At 38.3% G+C, this 17,407-nt stretch overlaps 2 protein-coding genes across 3 annotated transcripts in view; one reads left to right on the forward strand and one right to left on the reverse strand.

The window, feature by feature from the left end:
* The window catches only part of FAM185A (family with sequence similarity 185 member A), a 108,202-nt gene extending 93,385 nt beyond the window's left edge, over positions 1 to 14,817 (forward strand). The window contains exons 9-11 of the transcript XR_011566215.1: positions 3,712 to 3,779; positions 4,813 to 4,943; positions 14,759 to 14,817. The gene's annotated coding sequence lies outside the window, so the exon portion shown is untranslated. The remainder of the gene's footprint in view (positions 1 to 3,711; positions 3,780 to 4,812; positions 4,944 to 14,758) is intronic.
* The window catches only part of FBXL13 (F-box and leucine rich repeat protein 13), a 226,980-nt gene that overhangs the window by 12,118 nt on the left and 197,455 nt on the right, over positions 1 to 17,407 (reverse strand). For both annotated transcript variants that reach the window (XM_070787705.1, XM_019958626.2), the window contains 2 exons: positions 10,180 to 10,314; positions 4,825 to 4,988 (listed from right to left, as the gene is read on the reverse strand). In XM_070787705.1, the coding sequence (XP_070643806.1) occupies positions 4,825 to 4,988; positions 10,180 to 10,314 (299 nt within the window). The remainder of the gene's footprint in view (positions 1 to 4,824; positions 4,989 to 10,179; positions 10,315 to 17,407) is intronic.

Consider the following 17,407-nt stretch of genomic DNA (forward strand, 5'->3'; position numbering starts at 1 on the left):
GAGGGTTTAGGTTGTAAATGACTTTTGTTTTTCATAAATTAAAAGGGATTAAAAGTTCAGTTCAGTTCGGTCGCAATAGTGTCTGGCTCTTTGCGACCCCATGAACCACAGCACGCCAGGCCTCCCTGTCCATCACCAACTCCCGGAGTTTACCCAAACTCATGTTCATTGAGTTGGTGATGCCATCTAACCATCTCATCCTCTGTCATCCCCTTTTCCTCCTGCCTTCAATCTTTCCCAGCATCAGGGTCTTTTCGAATAAGTCAGCTCTTCGCATCAGGTGGCCAAAATATCGGAGTTTCAGCCTCAACATCAGTCCTTCCAGTGAACACCCAGGACTGATTTCCTTTAGGATGGACTGATTGGATCTCCTTGCAGTCCAAGGGACTCTCAAGAGTCTTCTCCAACATCACAGTTCAAAAGCATCAATTCTTTGGCACTCAGCTTTCTTTATAGTCCAACTCTCACATCCATACATGACTACTGGAAAAACCATAGCCTTAACTAGATGGACATTTGTTGACAAAGTAGTCTCTGATTAAAGGTTATCCCTATATAAACATTGAATGAAGTGAAAGTCACTCAGTCGTGTCCGACTCTTTGCGACCCCATAGACTATACAGTCCATGGAATTCTCCAGGCCAGAATACTGAGTGGGTAGCCTTTCCTTTCTCCAGGGGATCTTCCTAACGCAGGGATTGAACCCAGGTCTCCTACATTGCAGGCGGATTCTTTTCCAGCTGAGCTATCAGGGAACTGCCCTCAAATTTCCTTCTAGTTAATTGAGTAAGCTAAAAGAAAGGAGAATTTGGAGCCTACATCAAAGACTGCTTATAATCAGCCTTGTATTTATGCATCAGCCAGTAAAGTAGGCAGAGAGTACTTATCTTCCCTTACTGATCAAATCTCTTGAATCTTAGGGCTTTAGGAAAGCTTGAAAATCACTAATCTAAAGACAAAAGAATAGCATAGCAATGATAAGACCTAGGTACAAAGTATGGCTCTTTTATTTGTATGACTTTAGGCATGTTATTTAACCTGTTTAAGATAGTTTCCTTATTCATTTTTATGGTAATAGTATTTGTGAGTATTAGATAATAAAATAGGATTTAGCACAGTACATGGCAAATAATAGTAGTTAAGTAATATTATTTGTTCATATTAGTAATAAAATTCAGTAGGTCCAGATTACAAAGGCCTTTCCACAAAGACATTCCCATGAGCTGGAGAGGAGAACTCTGAGTTTTATTAAGATTTTCTAACAATGCAGATCTCTTAGAGTGTTTAGGTAGTAATTTATGCTGCCAACAACTGCTAAATAAGGTCTTCAAAGAATCTCTGTACTGCTGTTCAAAGCTCTGACAACCATCTAGATTTTCTCTGCTCATCTCTCTAATGTTTAAAATTTTGGATTCCAGACCCCAATAATGTCAGAAGGATCCTTTTGCTCTTTGCCAGTTACAGACTTAACGGCTCTTATGCTTCTTTGTGGCTCAGACCCTCCTGGATTGTTGGAGACCATCGTTTGGGTCTTTCTCTGGCTTTCCCATTATGCTTTTCATTTTTTCCTTTGCCTATCTTGCTTTCCTCACAGAGGTCTATAAGTTGAAAGACTTGGTGGATACAACTGCTTCAAATGTAGACAGCTAGATTTTCTTGTCATATTTATCTCAGTTATTAAGAATTTCTCCTTGAATTAAAGGAGAATTATGTCTCTAATGGGCTTCCTTGGTGGCTCAGACAGTAATGAATCTGCCTGTAATTCAGGAGACCTGGGTTCGATCCCTGGATCAGGAAATCCCCTAGAGAATGGAATGGCAACCCACTCCTTGTGGGCTACAGTCCACAAGGTTGCAAAGAGTCAGACACGACTGAGCGACTTTCATTCACTTATTATGTCTCCACATGAGACCTCTGGAATCGTTTCCTGGGATCCCTTCAGGCTCTGAGGTTGTAGAATGACAGAATATCTCATGCTGGAAGCTCTCCTGCAAAAGAGCTTTAGATAATTTGCTCATTGACCAAAAGTTTACTACTTCCCTTGTTCAGAAAGGGTAGGCTGAATAGACAGACCTCTTTGATTTGTAAAGCTGGTGAAATATTTTCAGATTCCATTGAGTATGGAGGAATTTGTATATAGGACAATTTCTTCTGAGGGCTATAACTAGATTTTATATGATTTCATACGTTTTTATGTTCAAATGGAGTCAGATGTGTGAGAATATTTTGCTTTGTGATTCAAAGTCATGAAACCTCGTCCCAAGAAAAATCTCCTCCATCCTAATTTCCAGATGTTTCATTTCACCCAGACGAAACAAAGCTCTCACTGTTGAGGGAGCAAGAGCAAACAACTGCTTTTTTTAGATACCATCATGAACTTGTGTCTTCAAGGGTTCACATACTCTGCAGCATTTCCAACTCCACCCAAGGATCCCATGGGTCTAAGTGAAGAAGAAAATGCTCTAGTCTTTAGATCTGAGCCCACACAGCAAAATGAGGCCAGACCTTACCACTGCTCTAATCAAAATTTTGAAACCCAAGTATCTTGGGACCTCCTTGACTGACAAGTAGCATCCTCTCCTGGAAGCTGGATGTCAAGACAGATGCTCCTGGAGCCTTACTAGCCTAGCCACCATGCTGTGGGACAGCCCTCTCCATTGCTAGACAAGGATAGAATCAGAAAATTCTAGACCGCTTTCTTACTGGATCTTAGCAGGAGTGGAGCTACAAGGGAAACTGAAATGGTTTGGCCTCTTTAGACAATAAGATGGGCAGACAAGCCGGCTCCCCTTTAAGCATGAGGGCCAAGTCTCTGTCTGCTCCTGGCTGATAGGGACAGCCAGGCCTGGTGGTAGAAAACAAAGCAGGCCTTTAACGGTCCTGGATTGGGTAAAGGAATTTTCCATGGATTCAGCTAGTTAACTAGAGTTTTGCATTGGTTGAGGGGCGGGGGTGGGGTGGGGTGGGGGGGGCAACCCCAGCTAGTAGTAAAATCTTACTTGTTTATTTTCCTTGCATTTTTTTTTTTTTCAATCTATGGACCTTGCACGAGGAGTGGGTAACCATGTTTAGTTTCACAGGGACCCTAGCTAAGTCTTCCATTCATTCTACTTCACATCCTACATTTCAGAAGTTTAATAATATTACCTCCCCAAAATAATGATTGGCAAAATATAATCAAAAGACTAAAAACTAAACTCCTTTGTGTAATACATTATCCATTGACTATCATCTTACCCACAGGTGATATCTTGGCTGTTTTATGATATCACAAGGTCAACAGAAATTCCTAGGACCTTATTTCATGGTGTAATACTCTGAGTTAATAATATTGATGTCAGTCATCGCCAGACCTATCAAGAAAGGTTGAGTCTCTATTCTTCTTCAACAGTTTTCAACAACCTGTCCTCTTTTTTCTGATCCATTTTCAGTTGGCTGCTTTCTCCCCTGGCAAGTCTAGGCCCAGTGGAAGTGCTTATTCTATAAGTAATAGCTTTGTTTTTGTTTTTTCATTTCATTTTAGCACACATATCATTAGATCAAAAATCATTTTCTTCCTCAGTTATCAAGTGACCAGATCTCATGGGTTCAGCTCTTGCCAGGGCTGTTTAACTAAGAAAGTTCCTCTGTGAAATCTACATACTTAGAACACATTATGTACTTTGTACCTTGATAATATTAATTCTTAGTATTCATTTTTCCAACTTTCAGAAAAGAACCTGACCTTCAGGAACTGGTCAAGAATTCTCATGTGAACACTCCACAGGTTACTTCATCAGGTCATTTAAAATACTTCCACGTTTTTATTTCCAGTCAACAGAAAAAAAAATTAACAACAAAGCAAAAAACGGCTTTCTATCTAAAATCATAGGATAACACCTGATAGATTTATACCTTTATAGATTTCTTGTTTACCCAGCTGTTATTTCATTGGAAACATTTTGTAAATTGAGGAAATAGGCATTTGGCCTGTAGCAGTTATCAGAATACCTGACTCTGAGCTCTGCTGCTAAGTCACTTCAGTCGTGTCCAACTCTGTGCGACCCCATAGACGGCAGCCCACCAGGCTCCCCCGTCCCTGGGATTCTCCAGGCAAGAACACTGGAGTGGGTTGCCATTTCCTTTTCCCATGCATGAAAGTGAAAAGTGAAAATGAAGTCTCTCAGTCGTGTCTGACTCTTAGCGCTAGATCTTAGTAAAATAACAAATATATAACAAATAGCTTTGGGGGAGATGGGACTTATAACTGTTAGTCATTTGTACCTAATTGTGAGCTACCTCAAATGGTAAAGAATCTGGCTGCAATGCAGGAGACCCGGCTTCAATTTGGGAAGATCCTCTAGAGAAGGGAATGGCAACCCACTCCAGTAGTATTCTTTCCTGGAGAATTCCCATGGACGGAGGAGCCTGGTGGGCTACAGTCTGTGGGATCACAAAGAGTCAGACACAACTCAGTGACTAACACCGCTATTACTATGTCTGATGATTTTCTTAACCCACAGGGGAGATTAACTGAATGGTATTATTTTGAGAAGGAAGTAGAGGAAGAGCTAGTGATTATTCCTTGAGGAGCAGAGTTAGAGCTTTGGGCATCTGCACAGTCAAGGAAAGGGAAGCACTAAGAGTAGAAGGACTACTGGAAAAGGAGTATAAAACCACAAAGACCATTTTAGAGGTGAGCTCAATATATTGGCTTCAGTTAGGTGAAAAATAAAAACTTCCTAACTCTGAAAGCCACTATGGATTGTATTGTGAATGCTGTGGTGACATAATCTGTTTTCTCAAGTAGTTCACAAAACTTTTCATATTCAGGTACATACTTACTTGGAAATAAGTCTGCAGTACTGCATCTTTAGGATCCGGAGTTGTTGGCAGCCCATTTCAAGGTTCTCAAGCATTTGGTCAGTAAGCAGGATACAACCAGAAACATCCAAAACGTGCAGGTAATGGCATTTTGCTGATAACATCTCCATTGCTGAGTCAGTAATCTGGACATAGAGCCAAAGTAACTACTGATTATTTCGACCAGCTGCATCCCAAGGAAGAATAGTATTTTGGTCAGTTTGGGCTGTTTTAACAAAATACTACAGACTAGTTGGTTTAACTAGCATATATTTATTTCTCAGAGTTCTAGAAGCTAAGTCCAAGATTAAGCTGCCCACAGGTTCAGTGTCTGGTAAGGGTCCTCCTCCTGATTTGTAGATGGCTACCTTCTTGCTGTAACTGTACATAGTGGAATACTGGAGTGGGTTGCCATTTCCTTTTCCAGGGGATTTTCCCAACCCAGGGGTTAAACCTGGGTCTCCTGCATTGCAGACAGATTCTTTATCATCTGAACCACCAGGTAAGCCCGAAGGGAGCTCTAGTTTCTTTCTATTCTTCAAGGACACTAATTCCATCATGGGGGTGCTACCCTCGTGACTTCAATCTAAACCTAGTTACCTCCCCAGCGCCTTACCTCCTAATACTTTCGCGCCAGGGATGAGGGTTTCAACATGTGAATTTTGGAATGACATAAATACTCAGTCTATAACAAATATAGTCAGAATCCTTGCATATTCTCTTACCATGTGATGAGCCTATAACTCAGGTCAGTGACTTAGTCTGTTTCCAGAACAGTAAAAGGTCTCTTTCAAGTGGCACTATAAGAATTTGTGATCTTGCTGTTATTTTTATTTTAGAGTTACCTATTTAGGATGGGAAACGTCATCAAAATTTTCTAGTAATATTTGTCACACCAGTATGAGCAACTTACGAAATTCTGCTGTAACAGCATTTGGCTTTAAATTTGAAATCCACTCTAAGGCATCATCAATTTGAGAAGCATAAGTTTAATAACACCACATGTTACAAAACTGTAATATATGTATTAAATGAATATATATATATAATATATATTAACCTACAAACAGAATCAACTTGCTATAAGAAGGGATCTGGACATCTCTGATGGTTTGTATATGGAATAATTGATTCTGGAAAGGGACTAGTAGGTGAGAGAGATGTTTGTAGGCAGCAGAGGAAAGAAGAGCAGAAGCCACAGAGACTACATGAATCTCACACTGAGAATTTCTGCTAACGGTTCCAACATCTTGAGGGTTTGCACAGATGTTCTGTAGAAGTAATTCAACTCCACTTCTTAGATTACTTCACTTACTCAAGGTCTAGTGTTTGAATTTATAGCTGAACTGAGACTTGTTGCAGAATCAACTAGATTACTCTCCCCAAAGGAATTTTTTTCCAACTGGATTTAATTTACTTTAAATGTTTGAACATTCTAAAAAAACATGCCATGAGGCTAAGCTCTTGTTTTTTACATAAAATTGAGAGAATTATGCAGAGACCCCCTTTAATTTGAAATGTATACTTTTTATGTTTGGAAAGATAGATGTCATTGTCTAAGTATGCCCTGTTTCCAGAACATGCTCAGGACCAAGGTTTAACATTGCAACTGATTCTCACATAAATGCCTTCAGACATTCCTGCCACACTCTATGGGTCTCTGAGGATCTGATATCATTGGGAGCAGGAGTTAGCCTGCCCCTAATGAATTGTAGGAAAAGGAAAGACAATGAGATGATGGAAAAATACCAGAGAGGTAGAGCTCAGAGTACTAGGTTTTTTTGTTACTGGAGGAACTGAAAAGGAGCCCAACATTTCCTGTAGATCAGAATCCCAAGTGTTCAGTGACTGAGGTGATGTTTTTGGAACTTATGGGAGCTGGAAACTGGAGGTCGAGGTGACTGGCCACATTCTTAACTCCCAGATACAAGGTCTTGATCTCAGTCCTACTGAGCAGAGATTATGTTATTCCCATATTAGTGCTGGGTAGGATGAGGTCATAGTACTACTCACTAACCTTGGAGGTGAGCTGGTTATAGGGACCTTCCAGGAGGTGTATAAGATGCCCATTCAAGATTAACTCATGGGCTTTTGGGAAATGTAGCCTAGAATGATAAGCCAGACACTGAAGTGTATTATGGCTCATCAGAAACAATGGAACTGAAATATATTAGACAGGACCACAGCCTTATGATTTCTGAGGCTGTGGGGAGTGTTCATATTATGGTCATTACATCTTCTGAATCAGAATATTCATTTCACCTGCATAGATGGTAAAGCTCAATGCTTTTCCTTTACATTGAGATTCTGAAATAATCTACTCTCCTTCCTTTTTCTCAGTCTAGATCTTCAGTGTAGAGTGATGCATTTTATAAAATGTTATTTGTGTTATCCTCCTTAGTTTCTAGGCTGTAAGACAACGTCCACTGCACATTTTGTTGAAGGAACTCTGTCGGTTTTTCCTTACAAAAACAAAACAAACACAAATCCTCTGCCGCAGTTCTTGTTCTCTTTAGAGTCTTTCCTTTTCTCATTCTCCTATTTCCCTCCCTTATTAGTGGAGCCTCTTAAAAACCCAGTCAACATCTGTGCTTTCTTTAGAGCCAGGGCAGTTCCCAGTGAGCCATGTGTTACCCATGTGTCTGTGTGTCCGTGTGCAGTGAAAGCAAGGACCCCACGAGCTGTGACTGCCCAAGCTGCAGAGGGTTTATGGTCAATGCTGTCCTGATACCTTGCCCCAGCTTACTTCTAGAACCAGATGATGCTGACCAGAAAGACATCTGGTTTCCCTAGTTCTAAAGGCTGTTGAACAAAGAATTTTATTGTAAATTTTCTAGATCAGTTTTGTCATGATTGACCATAGCTTTCCCACCACTGCCTCCTCCTTATTGTGGGATGGTTAATGATAGAGAAATCAGGAGGTTCTAGCATCACTCTCTTAACCTACTCACTACCCAGACTGAACAACTGAGAAGCTGAATTTTTAGACCAGTTAGAATGCAAGGAGTCTTGAAAGTTCAGGTGATACTTTAATGTGTGCAACAGAAGAGGACAAAATTGTTAGTAACTTCACAATTTCTGAGGATTTTTTAAGAGATATTTTAGTTTTCTTCCCTTTGGGTAGTTTACTTCCTCTGAGGTTTTTCTGTTAATTTGGTTTGGTCTTTATCTTCTCCTTTAGAGGCTTTTCTCCTAAGTGTGGCCTCATGTCCTTGACTGTCTGCTGGTGATTAATAGTGAAAAGCTAAAAACTGATTGGACTTCCCTAGAGGCTCAGCAGTAAAGAATCCACCTGCAATGCAGAAGATGCAGGTTTGATCGCTGGGTCAGGAAGATCCCCTGGAAAAGGAAATGGCAACCCACTCCAGTGTTTTTGCCTGGGAAATACCATGAATAGAGGAGCCTGGTGGGCTACAAATAATGGTGTCATAAAAGAGTTGGACATGACTTAGCGACTAAACAAAAACAACAACAAAAGCTGAATGGAAGGTCTGAGTGCATAATATGGGCCTTCTCTTCTTTCAGCTTCAGTGGGCTAAATGAGTTATTTGTTGGAAAATCCACAAATGTCAGTATTTTTCAGTTTTCATCTTGGACTAGTCAGAGTCCCCAGAAAAAAGAATTCCAGCCTCCTGCCTGGAGGGAAAGATCTGGCAGCCAAATTCTGGATGCTGTGTTGGAAAAGTGCTGAGTATCTCTGCATTAAGCATTTAGTCACTTAATTCCCATTTTTACTTTTGTATCCAAGCTCTCAGTTTTACATGATGTCTTCCAGCCTGGCCACCTTCTGTTTTATTATCTGTAGAGTGGATAGTAGAGAGATTTTACTCCCCTCCTCCATCAGAGAACATTCAACAATATCTGGAGACATTTATTATTGTTATGACTGGAGGTATGGGGGGCAGGGGCTAGGTGCTACTGACACATACTGGATAGAGAGCAAGGATGTAGTTAAACATCCCACAGTGCACAAAACAATCCCCCACTGTAAAGAATGATCTTGTCCAAATGTCAGTAATGCTACGGTTGAGAAATCTGGCTCTAGGAAATATATCTCAAATCTGGTGAGGATGACGAGGGGTAGTTGCCTGAAAGCATAGAATAGGGAAGGAGATCTATTGATGTACCTACTTCTCAAGAACTTTTAACCCAGTCTTCCTTACTTTAGCCATCCTCTTAACCCAGTTACAGAAGTATACAGTATTGCCAAGTTGAAGGTTATGGTGTAAATCCATTCTTTCCCCAGCTTTCTCTACTATTGGTTTAGGATTCAAAGTTGTCTCTGGTATGCTAAATTAATTCATCTATTTTCAGGTTTCCAAAATTTTGTTGCTTTTGTCTCCTACTGTTTTCCCTATCATTGTGGGCCCTTATCCTTCTTCTGCAGTTTTGGTAGCGTTTCAAGAGGGAACAAAATTATCAGGGTATATTTAATATGCCAAATTAACCCAGAACCAGAGACCTCTATTTCTTGACCTGGTGATATTATCTGTAGTATATTAAGAGAAAAGAATGTAGGTTACAGTGCATTTTAGAAAGTATGATTCTATTCTTTAAAAAGCAAGACAAACCTTCTTTAACTATAATCTCTGTACATAGAAAAGAACTCTACGTCCTGGATGGTGGTATGACTTTGAATTTTTACTTTCATACTTTTAATATATGCAGTACAAAGATTTTGTAATGAGTATATATTCCTTTCAAAAACAGACGTCAAGAAAAATTGTCAAACACTTGAAAAATAAGACAAAAGACGGTTGCCTACCCTTTCACGTTTACTGGAACATTATTTTAACAGGTCCAACTGAGAAATTATACAAGGAATTATGCCGCTTTTTGGACATACTATTTATTATCGATTAGGGCTCAAATTCTACCTGTTGTATTTTTGTCTAAGAGAGATGCAGATTATTTCTGGTAGAAACTATAGCTCCAAGGTTATTGATTTGTTACCTTGTAGGACTTTAACCAATTTTGGATTTAACCTAACAATCATGTTCCAACATTCTTTCTTCAGTTCCTGTAAATGCTCAGTTTGATCAAATGCTGAATGAACTGACGTTATCATTTTGCTGGTTCTCTCATTAGTGAATTAAATAAATATTTGACACATTTTTATATTTGTATGAGAATTGTCTTTAACTTTTTCCAGGTACTACTTTTACACAAATGAAATCATAAAGCTACTTACAGTTTGGGGAAGGAGAACTCTTGATGAATACCTCAGATATGGCAAAGAAAAGTTCTATTATGAGTCCAACACCTAATTGCTACCCTGCCTGTGTTCTTTGGCAGTACTTCAGTCTGACATGTCTGAGCTCTAACTCCTGCACATACCTTTGGACAGCCAGCAACACTGAGAGATGTGAGATTAATACAATAAATGGCCAATGCTTTAATAATTATATCTGATAGTTGGGGGCAATAAGAGACATCCAGATGTTCCAAGGTCAGTGAGCCTTTGCAGAATACCTGCAAGAAATTCCAAAGTTAGTGGTTTTCTTTTTTTTTCTTTTTCTTAGTCTTTATTCAAATTTTATGCCGTCTTACCCCGTGGAAGTTTATTTAGTATGCATTTCAGCTCTTGAGATGTAGATGTGTTACATTTTGTTGCAAACAAAGAAGCCATTAAGTCCAAAATCTCCTTATAACAAAAGATACTCAGACACCACTTAACAGTTCAGTAATATTCAAATTCCTGCTAACATAATTTGGTTTTCTATCACTAATGGAATTTTACCCATATGGTTAGTACTTAGAGTTATATTCAGCTCAGTGGGTAGAAGAAAAGAAATCTGGAGATAAGAATTAGATGGCAAACACTCTGGGGTTGATGCTAAAATACAATGGAAAAAGCAGTTTTTGGAATCAGACAGACTTGAGTTTTAATTTCATTCTACCACTTTATTAGCACTGAAGCCTTAGCAAGTCACTCAATTTTTCTGAGCCTCAGTTTCTTCAAGTTAGGGAAAATAATATCTACCCTCCAGCATTGTTCTGGAATGCCAAAATGTTCATCTAAAATTTCTAGGGCTAGAAAAGGTCTGGAAATCATTAAAAGTTCTTCCCTTTATCTTGGTTGTTCTTAATTTTCATTCCTACTTTCAGTAAAAAGAAAAAAAGCCTATATTAAAATTTATATACAGTGTCATTTGAGGGGCAGTTTAACATATTGATTAGTTCTTAGGAAAGATTGAGGGGAGGAGGAGACAGAGGATGAGATGTTGAATGGCATCACTGACTCAATGGACATGAGTTTAAGCAAATTCTGGGAGACAGGGAAGGACAGGGAAGCCTGGCCTGCTGCAGTCCATGGTGTTGCAAAGATTCAGACACGACTTAGCAACTGAACAACAAGCACTCAATAAATATTAATTATTACTGGAATTTGCATATGATACCAGTAATAATAAAGATGCACATTTGTGTTGTACTTTGGAGAAAACCGAAAGATACTGGTTATTTTGCCCTAAATCATCATCTTTTTCTGACCACAGTAACCATCAGTGATTCCTCTCGTCTGACCTCATACAAAACTTGTCTTTTTCAGCTGATTCAGCACTTACAGTACTTGACTCATTCCTGTTTTGTAGCTCAGTTTATATGGAGGTTTGTTTTCTCTAGCAACTAAGTGATGTCAGATATTGGAAGGGGCAGTTTGTAAGGAGATATTGAGGTCCCTGTTATTGGAGCTAATCAAGCATAGAGGGCACAACTAGGGAAATCTAGCTTTAAAGGATTGGAATTGGTCTTAAAACTCAGCTCACATTCAATAAGTTTTTCAGTTAGAGTGCAATAAGTCTCTCAGAGGTACTGTCTGGAACTCTGCTTGCTTCTTATACCCCTTTCATAAGCATCATATTTAGACTACAGTAAGTTCTCAATAAATACTAGCTGCTTGCTCAATCTGTGAGTATCTTCAAGGATATAAAGACTTGGGTTTTAATAATACAGGAATTCTTATGTTGCAAGGGGTAGGATAACATTGTTTTCTATTTAGAGAATGGATAGAGTTCAAGGAACCAGAGAAAATATAAAGCAAGAAGGAATAGTTGAACTGTAAGAAAAACTTATTAAAAGATGAAACAAGCTTCAAAGGGAAATTCAAGTCTCTGCATGTCTGCAGACTCTTCAGAAGCATCTGTCAGTGTCTTGGACTGCTTGAATCAGTTCTGCTTTAAGCCTTTTTAAAAGCTTTGATATTCTTTGAAGTTAAACTTTCTCAGAATTTTTAAATTACAGAAGAACTTATAAAAATGATTAATAAGGCCTATGATGCATTCATGGTAGCATTCTCATTCAGGGAAAATCTGAGGCACAAAGATGAGTCCAGGGCTTTATGTTTGGCATAAATCAGTGCAGATCTAAGAAATAAGTCAGAACTTTCCCTCTCTTACAATCCATATTTTCCTTTAGAGATTGTAAGTTGTATTAAGTACTTAAGCCTACAGGCATGTTTTTCAACATAATCACTCATGAAATTCCATACCCCCCTTACCCATAAGATTATTTATGCTCTTCTGGCTACAATGCTTCAGGATCACACATACATTAATACTGTTGATTTTCTTATCTTGGAAAATGCTACTCTGAGCTTATTCAAAGTAAAAATCTTTTATAATGAAAATGGAGAGAAAGTACAAAAATTATCAAGTTATAGGATTGACTTTCATCCCATGTATCAACCAGTTTTGCCATGGGTTAGCAGTCTTGAGAAGGAAATGGCTACCCATTTCAGTATTCTTGCCTGGAGAATTCCATGGAGAGAGGAGCCTCGTGGGCTATAGTCCATGGGATCGCAGAGTCAGACACAACTGAGTGACTAACACTTTGACTTTCTCAGCAGTCTTTAAGACAACTTCCAAATCTCTTAGTTAAATAATTTCTTCTCTGTATTTCATGAATTGAATCACTGTGTGGGGGCTTAATGACTGCATTTCTAAATTGGATATGTGGAAGAGACTGAATCTCACTAATATTTACCGAATGTGACAATAATGTGCTTCTGTCAAAATCCTAATTTAAACTACCTCAAAAGGTGTCAGCTCGCAGTCTTAAAAAAGCTCACCTCATGGTGCATACTCATAAAACCATCTCTTGACTATTTATTTGCCTTATTAAGTTCTGATTAATCCTGCTACAGAGTTCTGTGTGGGAGTAGGATACAGTTTTCTACTGATAATTATGGAGAATTCTTTTGCTATCATGAACCATTTTCTATAATGAAGGCTATTTGGGACTAGTTGAAATACAACTTCCTCAATTCTAAGTTATAAACTGAATTCAAAACTATAGTCTCTTATAATGCTTTGTCCCCTTTAGGCCTCAGAACAGGTAGGAGTGGTGGTTGCCTGAGCACACTGAGCTGTGAAATCTGGGCCCTGGCACCAAAACCAAACTATCAGTGCCTAAGTGTCCACCACCATCCCTATCACCCCACTGATAAGATGCCTCCCCTGCATTCACGTGCTCCCTGCCAGGGAAACTAGGCTTAGCTTGGGCTCAGCATTACAGGATTATACCACTTTTAGAGGAGCCTACTGTTTTTAAATACGGAGAGGACTGTGAAAGGGAGAAAGGGCAAGGCCAAGACCCAAAACAAATATTTCCAAAGATACTTTCACTGTGAAATTTCTTATCAGTTATATAGTGATTTGAGGGAATAAGCCACAGCTCAAATGTACTTTATTCCATGAAGTTTTTCCCAATTCCTCACTCTGGAAGTAATGACTCTCCAAAATTTCTGTAGCTTTAATTTTTTGTCCTTCTCACTTTCCACTTATATTATAGCTATTTATACAACTGTCTTATCTTCTGCATTGACTGTAGCTTCTTGAGGGCAGAGACCATGTCTAAATTATCTTGTGGCCAACATCTGGTATACAGATGAAGTTCAAGATGAGAGTTTCCAAAGAGAATGGAAAATGTCTCTCATCAAAGGAGTGAGGAGAATGAGCTCCCGTAGATTCCACTAAGCCCAGTCCTACCTGGCACTCTGTTCAGTAATTGCTAGTGAACAAGAGTAGTTAAGAGGACAGAGTTTGGAGTCCACTAGCCTAATTTAAAATCCTGCCACTTAGAAGCTCTGTCTCTCTAGATAAATTATCCAACTTTTCAATGTCTGAATGATCTCACTTGCAGCATGGGAATAAAATGGTATAGTTATTATGACACCTACTTCATAGAGTTGTTAGGGGGATTAAGTGAATTAAGATGAATAAAGGAATTGAACAATGCCTGGAACATAGCAGTTAGTAAGTAATAGCTAGTAATATTATTTGTACCTACTGATTCTCTATGGGTATGATTTCAAAATTTTTAAAATCATCACACCATAATAAAAATATTTTGAGCATATACTTTCAAAAAATGTAAATTAAATGTACTTGTAAATTATATAGATATTCAAATATATATTATAAAGTATGTAAAAATAAAATATATGAGATAAAACTAAATCATAATAGAAGTTCTAATATTTTCTTGTCACACCAAAATAGATCATCTTGTTCACTTGCCAGAGTAAATGCTTTCTCTAGAGAAACCTACTCAATGGTATGCCTTTGGTTGTCAGTAAGCTTTAATGACATACTGGCTCTACAGACTCTAGGTATGGGTAAAAACAAGGGAATTACTTTTAAAGTATCAAATGTGACAAGTACATAAAAAGATGTCAAATATAAGAAAATTATAAACAGGTTGAGTGAGTGGAAGAAAATGCATATTGGAAGGAAGATCAGGAAGGTCAAAACAAAGTATCTCTGAATTATAATTTGAAATTAGGACTGTTGAAAGAAAATCCTAGATTTTCATCTTCAAAAAAAATGAGCTAAGTTTGGACTACCCAAAGGTCAGTTAGGTATTTTTTTGTGGCTTGAAATATAACCAATATTTTTTTCCATTTTTAAAAAATAAGAAAAGGATATCAAGTGGCCAAGTTACCTGACACTCCAGCAACCCCGTGAGAGCAAAAGGGTGAGGAAATTGCCTTTTTTTTTGCTTTAAATGATTATTAATAATATTTTTAAAATTGAAGTGTGGTTGGTTGAAGTGTTGTATTGTGCTAATTTCTGCAGTAACTCAGTTATACCATATATGCAATATTTTTTGTATTCTTTTTCATTATGGTTTATCCCAGGAGATCAGCTATAGTTTCCTGTGCTGCACAGTAGGACCTTGTTGTTTTTCCATCCTATGTATATTAGTTACATCTGCTAATCCCAAACTCCCAGTCCTTCCTTCTCCCAGCTCCCTCCCCTTTGGCAACCACAAGTTTGTTCTGTATATCTGTGATTCTGTTTCTGTTTCATAGATAATTTCATTTGTGTCATATTTTAGATTCCACATATAAGTGATATCATATGGTATTTGTCTTTCTGACTTCACTTAGTATGAAAATCTCTCCATGTTTCTACAAATGGCATTATTTCGTTCATTTTATGGCTGAACAGTATTCCACTGTATATGTGTGCCACATCTTTATTCATCTGTCAGTGGACATTTACTTTGTTTCCATGTCTTGGCTATTGTGAATAGTGCTGCTATGAACATAGGGTACATGTATCTTAAAAAAGATACATTAATTAAAAAATTAATAATTTTATCTGTGTATATGCCCAGTAGTGGGATTGCTAGACATTATGGTAGTTCTTTTTTTTTAGTTTTCTAAGTGACCTCCATAATGGTCTCCATAGTAGTTGTACCAATTTACATTCCCACCAGCAGTGTAGGAGGGTTCCTCTTTCTCCATACCCTCCCCAGCATTTGTTATTTGTAGACTTTTTTTAGTGATGACCATTCTGACAGCTGTGAGATTGTACCTCATTGCAGGGTTGATTTGCATTTCTCTAATTATTAGTGATGTTGAGCATCTTTTCATGTGTCATCTGTATTCTTTGGATAAATGTCTATTAAGATCTTTGGGCAGAGAAATTACTTAAGCTATAATAATCAGCTTTAAAGAATTGATGGGTTTCTATTTGCACAGTCAGCCCTCGACTTCTTATTTTTTCTCCTTCTTTCCCAAGAAAACGGCAACTCAGAACTTTAAGGACAAAGTCACAGTGTCATCCTGTGACCTCTTCCATTTAAGAATCTCTATTGAATAATGAGTTCATCAACTGTTATTGATGCTTTGATCTCCAATTTTGGTGCATAATGGAATAAGAGATGATGTAATCAAGGGAGGTTCCTGGTCTAGAAGAAAAACAAAGGGCCAGGAATTTGAAGTTGTGTCTGTGACCTTGGGCAAGTTACTTAACTTCAAATTTCCTCATCTTTAAGAGGAGAATGAAAACAACTGTCTATCTCTCAGGTTTATTGGAAGGTAGAGAGAAAATGTGTACTCCAGGATCCCTTTGCAGACGTAATACCCTGTGTAAATGCTGACTTTTTGTCTGTCAGCAGTGGAACCAGAGAGGCTGTAGAACAATCCTGCCTGCCAATTAAGACATGAGAATACCACCTTACCACCTTCAACGTGCTGGAGGGTTTGAGATGAAGAAATATCATGCACACAATTTAACTGGAAGTTAACAAAGAGGATTATTAGAAGTCATGACATAGAAAAACCACAGCTTCTATCAGACATGCTTCAGGTGCTCAGTTCATGTCAGGTGAGGTGCAATGAGCCTAGGCATGCTGCATAAAAGAGAGATCAAAAACACATTAGCCACTTAGGCTTAAGAAGCATAAACTCATACTATTGTAGGAAAGTGAGATTCTGACATTTATTTTTCCTGCCCTTTTATTTTTGCCTTCAGATAATCTGACTTTGGGCAAGTTTTAGATTACATAGGATAAACTAATGTTCCAGGGACAGCTTAAATTGAGAGAGGCCTCCAAAGGATTATCTTCCTATAACATATTCTCTCATAGCTCTTTTCTGTGGATGTTCAACATGAAAATAACAGATGTGTGCATTCATTTAATGAATCTATCAGCATTTCAGTTGTTGGAGAATGGTTCTCTCCAGTGGGAGTAGGCAAGAAGCCAGTACTTGTGCGGGGTGTTCTCAGTTTCCACTGTTTATCAGACATGAAAACATGGTACCCAAGACTCCATTATGCCTTGAACAGTAGAGACTGTGGGAAAATGACAGGCTTTCAAATCCCACATCCTCTGAAGTGCTGGCAAATTTTTAATTCTATTGAATTGCCTCAACAATTGGAAACACACTAGCATAAGGAGCAGTGGAGAATTCTGAGCTTATTTCTTTTGCTCATAGCCTTTGAAAAGAGAATAAAGCCTAGGTATCTTGGTAGGAGTTTGTGACTCAGTTGATTTCAGGTCCTTAGTTCTCTAAAGAGTATTTTGTTCTATTATAAATAGACTGTTCTTGGCATGGGTAGCCATGAAGCATCAATTTCTGTAACAAAGCTCATACTTATTCCAGGTTCTGTGGGAGGTGCTTTTTCCATAAGGTTTCAGATACCCAGTTCTTAATTCTACCAGAGGGATTCCTTAGTTCCTTCTTCTGAGACCATGTGAAATAATTCTGAACCTGAGATCTTCTGATATCTTCATCATAGACTGTTTAGTCAGTTACTTCCTAATAATAAGCCAT

Source organism: Bos indicus, chromosome 4, assembly GCF_029378745.1.
Source record: "Bos indicus isolate NIAB-ARS_2022 breed Sahiwal x Tharparkar chromosome 4, NIAB-ARS_B.indTharparkar_mat_pri_1.0, whole genome shotgun sequence".
NCBI classification, from domain to species: Eukaryota; Metazoa; Chordata; class Mammalia; order Artiodactyla; family Bovidae; genus Bos; species Bos indicus.